The sequence below is a fragment of the Xenopus laevis genome, chromosome 4S (assembly GCF_017654675.1).
Source record: "Xenopus laevis strain J_2021 chromosome 4S, Xenopus_laevis_v10.1, whole genome shotgun sequence".
NCBI classification, from domain to species: Eukaryota; Metazoa; Chordata; class Amphibia; order Anura; family Pipidae; genus Xenopus; species Xenopus laevis.
In genome coordinates, this window is record NC_054378.1 from 22,845,038 (window position 1) to 22,864,918 (window position 19,881).

Sequence of the window (19,881 nt, forward strand, 5' to 3'; positions counted from 1 at the left end):
AAATCTTCACCAGTGAAATAATTCACCAAGTTGAACAGGTGGCCCAGGTGCTCCTGCCCCAGGCCCTCAGCCCAAGGGAGTGGACAATCCGTATATGGAGACACAAAATGTTGGAGCAAGGCACTCTGATAGGTCACGCATAGATCAGACTTATAGATAAAAGTATGAAAGTTGTATTTATGTAAACATCTCATGCCTAACGTGTTTCGTGTCACTTGGACACTTAAGGTCCCCATAGACGCGACGATTCTTCTTGCCGAACGACCGATTTTAGGGAAGCCCGACCAATCCTTCGAAATTATCGTGCGGTTAGTGGTATTCGAACGATCGTACATCTTACGATTTTTCGGCCGACATCTGTCGGGAAATTGATCGGCCAGGTCAAAAAATCTTTGTCGGCCCCAGTGCAATCTCTCTATGTTTGCAGGGCCAAGCATGCAGCTCCCCTTTGTTTTCCTGGTAAATTGGTCTTTTTAGTTGATGGTAGATTCGTACGATCGTACGATCGTTCTGAGAAGATCGTGGTCTCACGATCAGGATCTGATCTTTTAAAAATCTCAACATCTATGGCCAGCTTAAGTCATAGCTCAACGAAGTGTTCCAGTGACACGGAACGCTTCTCCTCTGCCACCTGCCCCACACATCCTCACGGTGGCCAAACATACAGAGATCCTCACCAAACTAGCAGATCTCTCCCCGATATGCACACCTTAAGGCGATTGATATTGAACTGATCCGATTGTGGGACCTAGGACCCAACGATTGGATCATAATGCCGACAATACAGTCGAGCAGCTTATATGGACCCATGTATGGCCACCTTTAGCAGGGTGGAATGCTGATATATGCTCTAGGGATTGGAGGTTTTGTGTCTCCCTTTAGTGGGGTGTGGGGCAGCACCAAACCCACAAGTCAGGAGTGTTGTGTCTTTGGTGGGTTGTGGGGTGCACACACTCCATGCGTGTTATGTCATGTCAGTACTGTAGCCCTGGCTCACATTCATTTACATATCTGTATCTGTGCCCAGAGATGGATCCAGGCTTTGGGTCTGTGCAGTTGGGATATCCTCAGTCTTTCTGCCGCGGGGTGTAAAGCAGCCATTGGTGCCACTGATGAAAGTTGGGGGGGGGGGCACATACCAATGTAATGACAACTTGATTTTGCTTTAATGGTGCTGCAGGCAGATTGTTAGAGTCACACAATAGTGCCACTGTTAGACACCTCGGCACAATGCCGTCCATTTGATCTTTCGCTCCGTTCCTTCCCTGAAATGGAGAGATAATGTTGTTGGGGTATAAATTACGTAGGAATCTCAGGCATGGCCAGTCATTTCTCTTTATGTGTTATCTTAACCTTTCTCTTATTGGATCAAATAAGAGCGCAGATTCACTTGCCTGCGCTGGAGGAACGACTTGCTCTCTAGCGTCACGCTCTGGTTCTCACAAGACACATAGTGGGTTAAATTCCCCTTTATTTGCAGCTATGTTTACAACACTACTGGTTGGAGATGTCTGGACTGATTTAGCTAGGAGAGTGACAGAAAGGAACATAATGCAAGGTTATATCAGCATGAATAATAATAATAGAGTAACTATTAGTGGTACTGTCTAATACCTACTCTTTGTTTTTCCTGCCCAGCTTGGAGCCCTCCTGTGGAAAGGCTTTGGTACCTGGGATTCATGAAACAGTGAACTTGATTAGTGGTATATATGTATTAATTACCAACGTTAGTGCTAATCGTTAGGACTGGTTCCTGCAGCACTGAGGGGGAGGTGCATAGAGTGCAGGAGACACAAACAGAGAGGCAGACATCCGCTGGAGGGCACATTATATATATATATATATATATACTGTATATGTGGGTATACGCTAAGCTACAGTCCTCCATGGGTCCAGTTTTTGAAACCTGGGCCGAACCTGAACCCTGCATTTTTACCTGCTTCCCAACCTGTTTTGCAACATGGAGACCCACACCCCTACCCCCTGCATGCAACCTGCAAAATACACCCCTTATTGTGCTTAATCCAACCTATGGTTGCCACCGAACACATATAGAATCCACCGAACACATATAGAAGCCACAGTCTGCATGGCTAATTAGCAATTCATTTAGATGCATGCTGCAGACTGAACTGATTTACGTGCAGCCATGCAGCATGCATCTAAGGGCTGAACTCCACGGTGCTCCAAGGAGTAATCCGTCGCATGTGATGTTTCAGATGTCAAGAGGCTAAAAGAAGTGAACGAGAAATTGCAGGTAAAAGCTACTTGTCGCATGAAAACGATGCATCTTCAATTGAGAGTCTTATATATGTAGTTTTTACCTGCTATTTCTCATTTACTTCCTTTATCATCTGGACATCTGACATGTCGCATGCGTGTCATCACATGCCGGTGGATCGCTCCTTGGCGAGCCGTGGAGTTCAGCCCTTAATGTGTCACTAATTAGCCATGCAGACTGTGGATTCCATGTGTTCGGTTTTAAAGGGGTGAGGTGCCAATCCTAAGAAGGTCTCTAATACAAGCTGGCTTGCTACTGCTTAATTGGGACTGGGCTTTGTAAAAGGGACCCCCCCATTCCATTTTGCACCCCTCTGTAAGAGGTTCTGTTCCCCACAGGAGACAGGGCGCCATGGGGCCCTACTTACAAGATTGCTCAATAAAATAAATCTCCGGGAGACGCTGTCCCACAAGCTGAGATGGAATATTATATTCTAAGCATTTGCTCCAATTTCCTGCAGTCTGTGGCTTTGTGATGAATTCATTCATTTCCACAGAGAAACAGCTGAGCCACTGGGACCCCACCCCACAATGAACCCAATGGCTAATGGTCATCAGTCTCAGTGGTAACGAGCCCATCCGGCTGTCTTTGTCTCCCCTCGAATGATACCTTTAATAGCAGAGAGGGTGGGTTCCCTGGACATTGGGGCAGCAGGGACAAAACAGAATGTATTTATTAACATTCCAGTCACTTCTTTATCCCTATATTCAGTTTATTGTGGGCTTTATAGGCCCTAAGGATAAGATATTCCTCTCAAAACATATTTGGTTAATCTGGGGCCCTTGAGACTTTGCACAGGGGCACTGAATTCCGAGATCACTTTGCCTTTACAAACATCCTGTAGGTATTTGCATGGAAAATATATGTATATGTGTATTATTAGTATTCATATTATTTCCCCTTTGGGCTTATAATGTTCTGGTTAAATTCCAAGCGACTGAGCCCCAGACAGGCGGACAAACAATGGCCCAATGTCACCCCTCTGGGACCCTGAATATTCTTCTCTTTCAGCAGCAAAGTGTCAGCTCTGCAGCCCCCATGAGTCAATGGTGCAGAAAAGCAGGCATTTTGCATGGGGGTTGATTACTGTTTGTATTCAGATGCTGCAGGATTTTGGTTCTGGGGCCGTTGGGGGTGGGGGATAACAGAATATTGAGCAAGGACAGAGCATATTAGTAGGGACCCATTTCTCTTTGTATATTATGGCACCTCTGCACTGCTGTACACGACTATCTAACACTATTACATATAATTCAGCACGTAGCATAGATAGACAGGGGCACGCTTATGCTTTCTGGATGGAAAAGGCATTCTGTTTTTATTACCCGTGTGAGCTGGAGATGAATATTGTTGGAGGCCTCTGATCATTAGATGGGAAGGCCAGGGCTGTATCTCGCAGATCCATCATACTCGTGCCAATTACCCAGATATATTGAATTCTGTGTCACCTACCAATCAGTCATTGCATTACACAGTCTGACTTGCTCTTTAACTCCAAAGTGCCAATGACCACCCACTGGCTGTGCCACAATCTCTGCTGTGTTTCACCCCGGCCAATAGTAAATGTTTCTTTTTCTAATGAGAATTGAAATCCTATTGGTCAATTTAAAAATGATCTGTGTTCCTCAGCTATAACCACTTCCATCAAGTTTAACCCTTTCAAACTGCCTTCAACAGGCCAATCCAGAGGAGCACACCCAACTGCATTGCTACGAAGGGCATTTGTCTCTTACTAATCCAAACAGTCGCATCTTATTTAGCTTCCCATTAAGGGCTCTTACAGACGAGCGTTTGAAGCTGCGCTCCCTTGCGTTCCGTTTTTATGCGTTCAGCCGCAGGGGAGCGCAGGAGTAGACGCATTCAGTTTTTTTCAATGGGGATGTACTCACACAGTCGCATGTAGGCGCTGAACGCAGGAGAAATGCAGCATGTTGCATCTCAACCTGCGTTCGGCGCCTATATGCGCCTGTGTGAGTACAGCCCCATTGAAAAAAACTGAATACGTCTACTCCTGTGCTCCTCAGCGGCTGAACGCATAAAAACGGAAGGCAGGCGAGCACAGCTTCAAACGCTCGTCTGTAAGAGCCCTTATTGTTCCGACTGCAGTCACAGCAGTGATGGATATGGAGCCTAATCAGTAGTTGGTGGCTGCAAACGTCCGTCCGTCCGTTCTGAACCATTTGCCTTGCATGTCGCTTTAATAAACATTCTTTGTAGCATTTAACAAGCCCTTGCCCCTACCCACTCTTTCACATTCTTGCTAAATGATGCATTTTATAACAGACAAGCTAGCAACTAAATGGATGCTCCTGCTGAATTGTGCTTAGTACAGTGGAATACTTATGCTGCCATAGTTTTATGGGATCTCTCTGTACAGGCTATGAGCAAACTTAGGTGCTATTCCTGCTGAACTGCGCTTAGTTAGGGTTGCCACCTTTTATGGAAAAAAATACCGGCCTTCCTATATTCTTGCCATTTTTTCCTATTAATAACATTGGCATCAAGCATAAATTTTACCAGCCAGGCTGGTAAAATACCGGCCAGTTGGCAACCCTTTGCTTAGTACAGGGGAATATCTATTCTGCCATAGCTTTATAGGATCTCTCTGTACAGACTATAAGCAAACTTGGGGGGTTGTTCCTGCTGAATTGTGCTTAGTACAGGGGAATACCTATGCTGCCATAGTTTTATGGTATCTCTTTGTAAAGACTATGAACAAACTTAGGGGGGCTGTTCCTGCTGAATTGTGCTTAGTACAGGGGAATACCTATTTTATGGAAAGAGTTTATATTCCCATTAGACCCAGAGGCAGTTGAGAATAAGCAATTAAGTTGATTTACTGATTCTGTTGTGAAGTGAGAAGCTCAGTGACAGTCGTGCAATTGAGGCAAAACTTTAAGCAGCCGCAGGTTCTCATCCACTAAGATCTATTCACCTGTGGGATGAGAAATGTCACACACTGTTGGTACGGATCCTCCTTGGCACTGTATGGGGGTCCTTCCTCGTATCTGCTGGGCCCTCCTTTGCTTTATGTGAGAGAGACTTTACTAGAAATTATTGTAAGAAACACAAGAAATGTAATGTTTTGGGAATGATTACCTTGTACAGCTAACAGAAAGTCCATGTAATGGTTAATTTCCCCTTTAAAGACTTATTTTCATTACTTTAAAACACTTTTATTTTTTAACATTACTGTTCCTTTTATGTGCATTGTTGCTGATGCAGCTGTGGGGCCGGGGTGGGTTGCAGTACCTGTCAGTGCATGTGGGGCTGTACATAGGCAGCCAAGCGTGGGGCCCAGTGACGTCAATGCTCAGGACCAGGGACAATGGGTTTGTATTGATTCACATGAAAATTTGTGTTTTTACTCCACATTTCCCAGGAAAGCCCCAGTCACGTGCTGCATTCCTGCTCCAGCTTCCCTTAAGCCCCTGGACCCTCCCACAATGCACTGGGAGGCAGGTGAGCAGCAGTCACGCAGAACAGTGCACTTTGCTAATCCTTTCCTATTAACAGAGCAAGTTCCCTCCTGTATCCCCCCCCCCCAAGTAATTACCCCCATGTTATCTGTATAGGGGCATGTGGCCTTTACTAACATACACTTTCATACCCACCCATCTCATGATACTGTCACAGGCCTTTACTACAACTTGAACCAGCTCATTGCTCACTCCCTTCTGCCATATGACAAACATAAGGATATAAAGGTGCCAATGTCAGTAATAGTGTGAGCTTTGTGTTTATTACCCCCCTCTGTAATTCTGTATAGTGAGCTTTGTGCATATTAACCCCAGGCAGGCCAGCAAGACAATGCCACTGTAATAGATTATTCTACCCCAGTTAGGAGTAAGATCTCCCATTGGCAAGTGATCCTCAGCATGGCACAGAGCTTGGCTTAGAGGCAGCACATCCCATAGACTGATCTCACACATTACCCTAACTAGAGGCCGGGAAATCTCTTTCAGCACTGTGTGATAACACACTTGTCTTTTGCACAGATCATTTGCACGGTACCCTCCTAGGGATTATACGTGTGTTTCTAAGGGAATCCTTGTGTAAGCAGCAGGGCTGGGATGTGATGGGGCACAAAGCTGCATTGAAAGAGAATTTCCCAGTGGGAGTCTGACACTTGCCCCCAGTCACAATCCTCTCGCAAACTCACATTCCTTCCAGCAATCCGGCAGTCGGGCCCCGCTGGATCTACAGGGCCAAATCATTATCGTTCATCTAGCAACACAGATCTACAGCTTGGCCCGGAGAGATTTTCACAAACAATGGGTTTGGGGTGCAGTTGTGTCCCCAGAAGGGGTGGCTGGAGGAGCAGCGAGGAGGAGCCCAGGGTGAGACATTGCACAGGGTAGGGACTTATGCAATTGCTAATAACATATCTATGTCTGTAATAGAGAAATTTGATTGTAAGTTCCTGGGAACAGAGTTGATATATTTACATAATATCTCTGCACAGCTTTAAAGGGGTGGTTCACCTTTAAGTTCTGGTATGTTATAGGATTCTAAACAACTCTCCAATTGGTCTTCATTATTTATTTGTTATAGTTTTTTAATTATTTGCCTTCTTCTTCTGACTCTTTCTAGCTTTCTATTCAGGCCTCTCCTATTCACATTCCAGTATCTTATTCAAATCAACAAATGGTTGCTAATGGTTGCTAATCTTAGCAACTATATTGCAGAAACTGCCAACCGGAGAGATGCAGAATAAAAAGCTAAATAACTCAAAACTCACAAATAATAAAAAATTAAAACCAGTTGCAAATTGTCTCAGAATATCAGTCTCCACATCATACTAACAGTTAATTTAAAGATGAACAACTCCTTTAATAGAATCCTTTTAAATGGAACTTATTCCCAAAGCTTGAGGGTTGCTGAATATGACACTCTGATGCCCAGAGTCTGATTGGAACCTTTACTGTGTGACCCGCCTTGCACCAGTACAATTTACTGTCTGCTTTGAAACACATTAAAGAAAAAAAGCAAATAGCTAATCGCTGATGTCTAATTGAAGAGCCACCCCCGAGATGAACGGTTGTTGCATTTATTCACTGTAATTGAACGTTTCGTCTGAATGCGCCGGCACGATGCTGGGAGTTGTGGCATAATAAACCCTTTTAAATGCCCCCAGAGCCCCCTCTGTGCAACTGCCGGCCTGAGAATAAATCCTTCCAAGAGTGGGAAGAGTGGATCTGAATGGTGGCATGCTCCGGCATTTAAAGGATATTTATCTGTCCATTTGGCCAGGAAAGGGTAATGAGAATCCAGTTCTGTGAGTAATTCCCCATTATTAGATTTTGCTATTAAATGCACAGGTCTTAATGATCTCAGCTGAGTGATCTGGGCAAAGGCAGTGCCAGTGCCACCTTCAGTGCCCATTTTGATTGGCTGTCGGCAGGCTCCGACATTGTATGCAGTCCCATTGTTGTACTTTACCGCCATACTATATAGTGACCTCAGACACCCCCCACAATCTAGTAGCTTTATTGGTGCACCTGGGCGTTGTAGTTCTTCTCGTTCCCAGAGTCCTTTGCTGGACGGCTGTCATGGGAATGATATTCAGAGGGTGCAGCACAATCTCTAGCTCCGGCACTGCACTCTGATTGACTGCTGAGTAGTAAATCCTGATATGAAAGAGAAATATGAGCAGATACTTGGGACTTTGTAGCGACAGATGTTTTTACCCCCCCCCCAACACATGAAAAGCCAATAGGAAGAATTCACTCTATATAAATGGCTCTCATTTCCTCCTGTTTGATGGGTCTCTCTTCCCAGGCTGCAATTATACCCCAGGGCTTTTAACCTTCTTGGTAAGACCTACACTGTCTTCTACTCAGCATTAAAGAGGAACTTCAGCTTCATCAAAATCATTGCTTTCAAACAGTTCTGTATGCAAAAAGCTGTCCAAGGGATGGTTCACCTTCAAGTTGACTTTTAGTATGGCCAATTCTAAGCAACTTTTCAGTTGGTCTTTATTATTTTATTTTTTATAGTTTTTGAATTGCTTGCCTTTTTCTTCTGACTGCTTCCAAACTTTCAAATTTGGGTCACTGACTCCATCTAAAAAGAAATGTTCTTTAAGGCTTCAAATTTATGGTTATTGCTACTTTCTATTCCTCATCTTTCTATTCAGGCCTCTCATATTCATATTCCAGTCTCTTATTAAATCAAATCATTGTTGCTAGAGGAATTCAGAACCTAGCAACCAGATGGCTGAACTGCTGGATAAAAAGCTAAATAACTAAAAAAAAAAACCACAATTTATAAATAATGAAAACCAAAAGCAAATTGTCTCAGTATATACCTACTGTATACAATATATCTCTACATACTAAAAAATGAACAACCCATTTAATGGAAAAAGCACCTTTTTTGGTCTTGAGGCTGCCTCTGTCTTCCTAATGCGAGGCTATTGGAAAACATGGGTCAGAGGTAGTTGCACGTGTCTAGTGGAACTGATATTACAATCTGATGTGATAACTGAGAGATTTCCCATCTGGCCAATGCCTCCTGTGCAGTTCTGCTCTCAGCGATACAAATGTAACTGTTCCAATTGCTGCATTAACCACAGACCATGGATTCTTCCTATATCACGGCTGAGATGTGTTGAAATGTTCTGCAGTTCTATTTGCCCTTTACTCATGATCATTAAATTTGTTTCGACCCCAGACAAATGGAGCCCCAGTCTCAGTGACCCTTCTACCTCCAGATTGGGGTCCATTTTGCTAATGATTGCCGTTTATTAGAGCATATCTGAGATATATATATTTCATCTTCATGCCTTTCCACAATGCGGAATGTGAGCTCTTGGTGGCAACTGAAGCCCACAGATACTGACGATTAATATAAATGCTGACGTGGCTACACATAATTATTGACAGGCATTAAAGCTTTTCAGTGTGTCTTCATTATTTATTTTTCATTACTTATTTTGTAGTGTTTTTGATTTATTAGCATTCCTATTCTGCCTCTAAACAGGCTGCAACATAAATACAACCTCTTAATAGTTATTGGGGTCTCTAACCCTGGAAACCAAAAAACAGATATATTGCCATGATTTGTGTTAATCATAATCCTTATTTTTCCTACTTATCGTTCTTATCTAGTTGCAGTACTGTAGGCAGAGGGGACCCCAACAAACATAAAAATGTTATTTGTCGGTCGTGAAGGAGAAAGGGCTTATTGAAGAGCCTACCTTGTGCACATTACCATGCCCCACTAGGGACAACATATTTGGGGGAGAGTTTGGGCACAAGCACAGAGCTGCTCTATGTACGGTTTTCTGCAGCAGATCATCTTGATTCCCATCCCCTGTTCCTAGTGTATCATTTATTCTGTCCTGTGTGTGATCAGGGGGAGAAAAGGCCCACCACGTTTGATTGCTGGCACCAAAGTGTGGGTCTTGGATCCATAAGGGTTTTTATACAGACAGTTGACCTAGCTCCGGCCTTGTTCGTGTCTGTGTGTGTGTGCAGACCCATAGAGATCAATGAGATGTGTATTTCCTTGTGCTGCCATCTGCTGGACATTAAGGAGCTGAGCACATGCAGCTTGCTGAGTGGCAGAACGCCTGTGAACAGGGTAAGGCAGGTGGCATTGGCAGCAATGAGACACGTTACAATTATTTTTGTATATTCTGCTTGTCTCTCGGCCCCCATGTGATTTTACAGCTGAATGTCGCATTTCAGAGCTGGTCTTCAAGCAGATTTGTTTTACAGCGAGAGGCACAAAAAGAAACTGCATTCTCCGTGGGACGGAATAATCACTGATTTATTGTTGCTGCGGCTGGGATGTAATATAGGAAAGAAATCCACTGGGGGCTCCTGGAAACTGAATGGCACAGTATCAGTCGGCTGTCATCTCATCCCTTATAATGCACATGAGAAAAGGCTTGATGCAGACTGCACTGGATCTAGTGTTGTGTTTCCATTCTGTGCCCAGAACACTGCCTGCCTGACATGGTAGCAATTTTCCCACACTCCTCAAAATGTGCGTGTCTGTGTAGCAGGTGTGACAGGTTTATGTGTTTGTGTCTGTGTAGCATTTTAAAGCAATCTCTGTGCCACATCGTGTGTGTGTTGCATTAGGAAGGAATCTCTGTGCCACATTGTCCGAATGAACCAATAACCTCTGCACTTAAAGCATTATCTGCATTCTTCAGCCGGGACTATTTGCAGCCTCGCTTGTTTGTGTAACCTACAGGTGCGGCCCAGGAAAGTACAACACTGGCTGGTTTGTAGCACAACACAATGTCACATGGACAGAGCTGTGTGTGTGTAAGTGCTGGTGCACTTCTACTCCTTATGTTGTGGCATTTCCTCCAAACAATAGCCACTATACAGCCACATGTACTTGCCATGTACTCACCTGTACAACTGCAACTCCCTGCAGAATGAAGAAATCTTGGATTCTAGGGCATTAAATGATAATCACCAACCGGCAGGTACATTTGCTCTGAGTGTAATACTCCCTTTCCCAGAAAAGCTTGCAATTGAATGACCCCCTCCTATACACAATTCATGCCCTTGGCACAACATCACATGAATGAGCAGTTGCGTTCACTGTTATACAATTGCGTGTGACTCTGAAGTACAGTGGGATAGGAATATTGAGTGAGTTGATATTATTATTAATAATAATAATTTTGAATATGAGTCAGTGTATTTAGTAGTCGGTGCTGTGCAGGATGTGAGGATGATACTAAGTGATACATTATATCTATAAACTCTCCTCTTTCATCTCTGTCCACATTCACTGACTTTGCTCTTGATTCTGTGGTAAAGTGGACCTGTCACCTACACATAAAAAAAGCTGTATAATGAAATTCCTTTGCATATTAACCATGGGACCTAAATTATTTTTTTCATTAAAACATCCATACTTGTTATAAAGCTGTTTAAATATTAAATATTACCTGCCCGTCTCTATGCCTGAGGCATAGAGGTGGGGCAGTCAATTTCTTTCACTTTCCATTGAGTAATTCTTAGATGTCACTGCTCTCCTCACATTCCCGCTCTCTCCTCAGGCTCTATAATTGTGTAGTGCACTGCACATTGGCATTAGGTCCCCAATTCTGGTGCATACGCAAGATTTTGGGGTGTCCACAAAATGGCTCCTGCCTGCTTGCTGTGATTGTGTAATTCCAAGACTGTAGGAAACAAAATTTAAATAATAAATATAGTGTAAATAAAGTTTATGTTACTCAACTAACATGATAGAAATGAATCTGGAATTATTTCTTAGGGTGGCAGGTCCCCTTTAAGGGTTGTGGATTCCAGGCTGCAGGTTCTCCAGCTGTATAATATTAATAATAATGGAAAATAATAATAATGGAAATAATAATAATAATAAATAAGTGAGAGGTGTTGCCGGGGGGCAGGATGGTGACAGTTATGTGTTATCTACAGCAGGAGGATATTTTTGACAGGGGGCTGCGACTCTATGTGAGAAGCTCTGGGAGTCGAGCGCTGCAGAACTTTCCCTGTATTGTTATTTAAAAGTTAATTCCCTGAGTGGCAGCCCAACTGATATGATATTGAGTCTCTGGCCACCGTCCTGAACAAACAGTGGGACAGGGTATTTACTCAGGGAATTAAAGGGAACACAGAGGAACGGAGCAAATCTAATGGACAAGACCGATATAGTGGATGCCGGCAGGTATGGGGCCCTTTGTGTTACACTGTGTGTGTGTGTTTGTGATACCTGTGCTGTCAGATACACACATTTATATTATTCTGCTCTATCTGCCCCCTCCCTCCAATTCTGTGAAAAATCACTTACCCACCACAATGACAACATAAACCCTTTGGTGGTGCGGGGCTTGGGAGTGGGGGACTTGTTGCACAGAGTGAATCTCAGGTGTGTATATATAGATATATATAGTTATTGATTCAGTGTTGTTTGCTTAATGCTAATGAACTGTGCCAGTTATGGTTCTGATAACCTTCTCACTTAGAAGCAAGCAGACTGTGTGAGGGTTGCCTATTTACTTAAGGATTGTTAAAGGGGAAGAACACCCCAAAGAATTCTGCTTAATGAAAGAAAATGTACATGCTAAACAACTTCCCAATATCCATTTATTCCTTCTCACTGGGTTTATAGTTCTGTGTAACTGTCATTGTGTCTGTCCCTCTCTCTTCTCTGCTGGTTCTGACTCTTGATACAACTTCCCAATATCAATTATTTCCTCATTCTCACTGGGTTTATAGTTCTGTGTATCTGTCATTGTGTCTGTCCCTCTCTCTTCTCTGCTCTGCTGGTTCTGACTCCTGATACAACTTCCCAATATTAATTAGTTCCTCATTCTCAGTGGGTTTATAGTTCTGTGTAACTGTCATTGTGTCTGTCCCTTTCTCTTCTCTGCACTGCTGCCTCTGACTCCTGATACAGCTTCCCAATATCCATTCATTCCTCATTCTCACTGGGTTTATCGTTCAGTGTAACTGTCATTGTGTCTGTCCCTTCCTCTTCTCTGCACTGCTGCCTCTGACTCCTGATACAACTTCCCAATATCCATTATTTCCTCATTCTCACAGGGTTTATAGTTCTGTGTAACTGTCATTGTGTCTGTCCCTTTCTCTTCTCTGAACTGCTGCCTCTTGACTCCTCCATGTCTGTGAATCACCTGGCTGCTGCTACATTGTTTCCAAGGTCACCAGCAGTGCAGGTAACCGAAAGGGACAAACAGCAACAGTGACAGACAATAGTAGTGAAAGTTATGAATGAATGACTATTGGGAATCTGAATTATCTCAATTCAGATACATTTTACAGACTGTACTGGTTTGTGTACAGCCATGCAGCACACCTTTAGCCACTCAGAATGTTACTTTTGCCTAATTGTTATTGGTAAGGAAGTGGTACCTTTATGAGCATAATTGATAATTTATGTTTTTTTTTTGTCTTATGTTTTTCCCCATAGGCTAGAATGAAAATTCGCCTGCACTAATGCACACGCGGCGATGCGTTTTCAATAGTCGCCCAAAGTTGCCTCTGAGGCAACTTCGGGCAACTATAGAAAACTCATCGCCGCGTGTGGATTAGCGAAGGCAACTTTCAATAGTCGCGCAAAGTTGCCTCTGAGGCAACTTCGGGCGACAATAGAAAACTCATCGCCGCGTGTGCATTAGCGCAGGCGACTTTTCATTCTAGCCTATGGGGAAAAACGCTGAGGCAGTTCAGGGAAATAGTCGCTCAAAAGACGAGGTGACTAGTCGCCATGCGACAAAATCTTCCCGAATCTCCTCGTGTGGCCTTACCCTAAAGGGTATACACCCTAGAAATGAATATATACATATATGTAAATGCACAGAAGCACAGTATATACTCTGTGAGTTTTTAGTGCATACACAACTGTATATGTGCTCCTGTTCTCTGTCTTTCCCTCTGTCTGTCTTTCTGTCTTTATCTCATTCTCTCTGCTTCCCCCTGAACTATAACTCATATTATTCCCAGTAACTGCTTCTACATGAGTCGGTGGCTGCTGCTTGCTGTGCCCGAGTCTCCTATTGGATTGGCAGTGACACACAATCACTATTGTTAGCACAATGGGGAATTTTGGTGCCGGGTTTAGTTTGAAATAAGAATGCCATGGCACCCCTAAAGATTGCAGGAAGAGGGGTGCAGCTGAGAGCCCTACACCATACCCCCTCAACTGTCCTGTTTTTAGAGGGACCTCTTTCAACAGCTCAAACTGCAGTCCCTCGTTTGTACTGGAAAGTCTTGTTTTTCTCTGCACTGAACAGCCATAAAAAGAAACAAAGTTTATAACTTAATTGGCTTTTGGCAGAGAGCCCAGAACAGCCACAGCTACATATAAGATACTTTTGTAACAATTTTGAGATACGCAAATTAGTAGTTGTAACAATATAAAATAAGGTCCCTTGGGAGAAGTTAGACTCGCAGCTTAAAGGTCAATTCACCTTAATTAGCAAAACTGTAATAACTGGAAAAAAAAAACAGAAATATGTTCAAACTTTAATAACCTGACAAATTTTGTAAAATGAACATGGTAATTAGGGGGTGTGGCCACAAATTTGGCATGGCAGCAACTTTTTATTTCCAAAATGTTGGGAGGTATGCCCTACACACACCTAAAGCTGGTGACACGGGGTGACTTTGGGATACTGCACATGTGGACATCACACACCCCAAATATTATGCTTCCCATTTAACTGGCTGCAGAATGAATGTGACTTACTGGCAGCAGGAGAAGTCTCTGTACCCCCATTAAATGCACAAAGTAGGAGGTCCCTGTAGACATGGGGCTTGTTCTAACGAAGATATTGTTATGTCTTAGCTCCACTTGTCCTTCACGTGACCTTCACCCCCATCTTTCCATGTGCTACACAGTAGCAATGCCAATTATTTTATCAGGAATGTGTCAGGGGCTTTTGGGGGAGTGATGTGCATGGGACGAGGGCCAGGGCAGCATGTTAAGCCTTAATAAGGAAAGCCTGCACCTATCACTCCGCTTGGCTGCTAGGGTGTTAGACGGGGGGACGGTTTATACAGAGGATATTTCTCATAATGTCTCTGCCCTGAACCTGACTTTTTAGCTCTGTGTTACATACCTGTCCATGGAGGGGGTTTGTGATAGCTACTCAAGGGGAGTCACAGAGACAAATGCACTCCTGGGGTTTAGCTTTATGGGGGAGCCCAGCAACAGGTTTATAAGCGCTAATGATTCATGATCCCCCCTGATGAATGCAAAATTGCTGCTGGGGTATCAATTTAGGTAACTTACCAGGGACATGTGTGGCAGCTTCAGCCCACTAACCCCCTCCCCAAAAACACAGGTTTGAAAATGTAATAAAGAGTGGCAGCTGGTGCTGCGTGATATGTCACCAGAACCCTTAGGTGGTGGCAGAATCACAAGTAATGAAATATGCTTTGTACAGAAAGCCATAAACCCCCCCGACAAAAGAATAATAAAAATACTTTGTGGCCCCCGCACTTCCAGAACTGTGAATATAAAGGTAGGGGGTGTTTGTTTTCCTGTATTTGTTCTCTAACAACAAAGGGGAAGTTTCCCTTTAAGGCACAGCCCTTAGAATATTGGGGTCCATTAAACCTTACACATGTGATCTGTGTCTTGGGATGGTTATTTAATTCTTATTGGTGACCTTTTTAACTAAAGATATTCTGAGTTTTGTACCAGAATTGTGTTTGGTGGAAATCCCTGTGCCGTATGGTTATATATATAAAGTACCCCCTCTTGTAAAATATAAGGATATTATAAGTTACCGAGGAGTTTCATGACCATATAAAAACACGAGGCCGAAGGCCGAGTGTTTTTATACAGGTCATGGAACTCCGAGGTAACTTCTAATATCCTCATATTTTACAACTGGGGGTACTTTATTTATTATAATACACAAATTTCAGTGAGTCATGTGACAGAAATGACATCAGAACTCACCGTTTATAACTGATGACATCAGAACTCACCGTTTATAAGGATAGAATTTACAAGATATTCAGGGCTTTTGTGTATTATATATGGATATTTTCTCCTTTGTGCTGAGATACAAACTAAACATTCGGATCAATGAAATGAGGAGCCATCGGTCACTCTCTCCCCTTGTCGTTTGATATTTGTGAATGTTAAAGTGGATGAATGAGGTGCTGGGTGGCGTGGATGAAACAGCAGATGATTAAGATGGATGGCGGGGAAAGCAAATTCTACACATAAACTCACTTTGATAGGACAGACGCACAGCCTGGGGAGGCATTGCATAGAAATATCTACTTAGTGCTTCTCTAGTAATTGAGGAGGCCAAAGGGTAATGTAATGCGAAGGAACTAAAGCCTATAATGGATCTGCCTAGAAATGGTGTAATACTGTATTTTGTGCCTGTTACATTGTATCTATACCGTATACTGTTCCTGTGATATTGTATCTATACAATATATATTGTGCCTGTTATATTGTGTGTGTGTGTGTGTGTGTATATATATATATATATATATATATATATATATATATATATATATACTGTATATTGGGCCTGTTATATTGTATCTATACCGTATATCAGTGCTGTCCCAACTTCTGTGTTACTGAGGGACAAAATTTTTCTGGCCTACATGGCGGAGGGCCGATAATTGAAGTCAGTGTTGACCACTCCCTGTTTTTAAACCACACCTACTTTAAACCACACCCATGTTACCACAAGACCATATCCACATTAATTGTAGTAGCACACCAAAAAACCAAATGGTTGGTGCTCACTGCAGGGATATCAATTATCACTCATATGTGAAAAAAGTTGTCATATTAAGACATACCCAATCCATATACCTCCTTATCCCCCGTGGATAATACAGCACCCCCAGCACATGATTAAACACTTTCCACAGGCAGAGCAGGGCACATACAGGCAGAGTATGACACACAAGACAGAGTATGTCACACACACGCAGCGCATGTCACACACAGGCAGAGTATGTCACACACAGGCAGAGTATGTCACACACAGGCAGAGCAGGGCGCACACAGGCAGAGTAGGGTACACACAGGCAGAGCAGGGCAGACACAGGCAGAGCAGGGCAGACACAGGCAGAGTAGGGCACACACAGGCAGAGCAGGGCACACACAGGCAGAGTATGTCACACACAGGCAGAGTAGGGCAGACAGGCAGAGTAGGGCACACACGGGCAGAGCAAGGCACACACGAGCAGGGCACACACAGGCAGGATACACACAGGCAGAGCAGAGCAGGGCACACAGGCAGAGTATGTCACACACAGGCAGAGCAGGGCACACACAGGCAGAGTATGTCACACACAGAAGAGCTAACGAGGTCGCACAGCCTTATTAATAATATAATTAGATTGTGTGTGTAACTTGGAAACCATGAAAGGAATAATTATTGCCTTAAAGGATGTTTTTGATGAGTGCAAATAAATTCATTCAAAATAATTGCATTGTGTCCACACTTTGATGAGTTATCATTATTATATCTTGTGATAAACAATAAAGAGTTAATAAAGTGCATTAGTGTAAGGGGTGCTAATTACGTAAGCAACAGTTCGCATTCCACTAGTGTGTAGAAGAAGGAATTACTCAATAAAACATAACATTTAATAGTTCATTTAAAATCAAAAGAGGAATTTAATGAAATATAAAAACACTTAAAAATATGATGTATCCCGATCTGGTTTCACAGTTATAAGGATTGCAGTATATCTGATTAATGAAAATACTGGTCCCACCTAGATCATTACATCAGCCTATATGCCCTCTGATAGTAGTATGAGTTTGGGTGGGGAGCAGGAGGGTGTCTATAGTAAAAGAAATTAGGTAGCTCCCATTGTGGGAAAAACAACGGACAAACCAACACCTTGTATGCTGAACCTTGAAGTATCGCACAAGTGTTAATTCCAAAATGGTGTGCATAGAGGGCATATAGGTTGATGTATTGATGTATTCATTCAAAATTATTGCATTGTGTCCACACTTTGATGTGTTGTCATTATTATATCAAAAATGTGAATTGTTGTGGAACAAATCCAAGGCAGCAAACTCGACTGCATTATTATATCTTGTGATAAACAATAAAGAGTTAATAAAGTGTCTTAATACAAGATTTTTTGACACAAGACCCTTGGTGCTGGCATTTTTTGTTCTTCATTATATATATATATATATATATATATATATATATATATATATATATATATATAATATATATATATATATATATATATATATACTGTATATTGTAAGTGGGTTCCTAAAGTACAGGTAAGTGACAGCATCCCAGATCGTGTGCACTGAATCAGCAGAAAAGAAGATAGGGGGCTACTAGTGCATCTTTGCAGGTACATATATAAGTTGATAAAGTCAAATTTAGAAATGTTCTGGTTCTGCAGGAAGGAAGGTTCTATTGGAAGGATGAGCCCCAGCTCAGTGCCACTCTGGCTTATTTCCCTGCTTTACAGCACTTTATTAAGGATCAGTTGGAAGCTCCATTGCCAGAGCTAATTGGTAGCTCCATTTCCAGATTAATTAGAAGTTCCATCGGTGGAGATGGTTGGAAGCTCCATTGCTGGAACTGGTTGGAAGCTCCATTGGTGGAGATGGTTGGAAGCTCCATTGGTGGGTTGGAAGGTCTGTTACTGGAACTGGTTGGAAGCTCCATTGTTGAAGCTGATTAAGCTCTATTACCAGAGTGGGTTGAATGCTCCATTGTCAGAGCTGGTTGAATGCTCCATTGGTGGTGCTGGTTGGAATGGCTCTAGCTGGAACTAGTTGGAAGCTCCATTGCTAGAACTGGTTGAATGCCCCATTGCCAGAGCTAGTTGAATGCTATGTTGCTGGAACTGGTTGTATGCTCCATTGCCAGAGCTGGTCAGAAACTCCATTGGAGGTGCTGGTTGGAAGCTTCATTGTTGGTGCTGGTTGGAAGCTTCATTTGTGGTGCTGGTTGGAAGTGTCATTGGTGGTGCAGCACAGTAAGAAGAAAATACCATCCCTGGTACCCCCAATTATATTGCATTTATACCCCACACACACACAACTCCCCATAGAAAAACACAGCTTCAACCAGTGGTTCTACAACCATAATAATGGCTCCCATCATTCTTTATCTAAAACCCAAAATGCTCACTTATTTAAAGGAGAAGGAAAGGCTAAAATTAAGTAAACTTTATCAGAAAGGTCTATAAAAATACACCAGTAATGCTGCGCTGAGTCCTCTGTCAAAAGAAACACAGAATTGATGTCCTTCTATTGTGTACACATGGGCTTCTGTATCAGACTTTCTGTTTTCAGCATAAACCTCCAGGGCTAGGGCTTGAGCATGCTCAGTTTGCTCCTCTTCCCCTCCCTCCTCCCACCCCTGCTGTAATCTTAGCTCAGAGCTGTATGTTAGCAGGAAGTGATGTCACACCAAGCTTATATGGCAGCTTCTATCCTAATCAAACAGAGACAGTGTCTACAGCTGTTTATTCAGGTATGGTAAAGCATTCTGAAGAATAAATATAGCGTTCTAGCTTGCACTATTGTGGCTAATCTGTTGGCAATAAACTGTCTTGGAGCTTTCCTTCTCCTTTAAACAAATCAGTTAGAATTGCTCACAAACACAGTGCTGTGTAAAAAGTGGAATTTGAGTGCTATGCATTAATTGTATGTTCTAGGTTTTAGAGTGGGAATTGAGTTCCAGGTATTATTGAGTTGTATGTTCTAGGTGTTCGAGTGGGAATTGAGTTCCGGGTATTAGTGAGTTGTATGTTCTAGGTGTTAGAGTGGGAATTGAGTTCCAGGTATTAGTGAGTTGTATGTTCTAGGTATTAGAGTGGGAATTGAGTTCCAAGTGTTAGTGAATTTTATGTTCTAGGTGTTCGAGTGGGAAATGAGTTCCAGGAATGAGTGAGTTCAGAGCCCTGTGATGTTGCATTGCAGGATAATGACTAATCCGCTGCCTCCCTATCTGTGCGCTACACACAATATGACAGTTATTTCAGGCACGTGTAGCCAATTAGAGTGAATGGCATTGCTGGGGCATTAGATCTGAATCCAGGGGGATTCTGTGGATTAAACCAGATGGGCCCCTTATATCCTGTAAGTGAATGTCCAGGGATTCCAGTGAT

At 42.9% G+C, this 19,881-nt stretch overlaps 1 protein-coding gene across 6 annotated transcripts in view; it reads left to right on the forward strand.

Annotated features, from left to right (window-relative positions):
- Positions 1–19,881, forward strand: part of plekha7.S (pleckstrin homology domain containing A7 S homeolog) — an 86,682-nt gene that overhangs the window by 10,330 nt on the left and 56,471 nt on the right. The window contains exon 1 of one of the 6 annotated variants that reach the window (XM_041561051.1): positions 6,496–6,638. The exons of 4 other annotated variants lie outside the window; for them this stretch is intronic. In XM_041561051.1, coding sequence (XP_041416985.1) covers positions 6,556–6,638 — 83 coding nt within the window. In that variant the 5' untranslated portion in view covers positions 6,496–6,555. Of the gene's footprint in view, positions 1–6,495; positions 6,639–11,765; positions 11,945–19,881 lie in introns of those variants that run through there. One more of the 6 variants, XM_041561054.1, reaches the window with a different exon arrangement.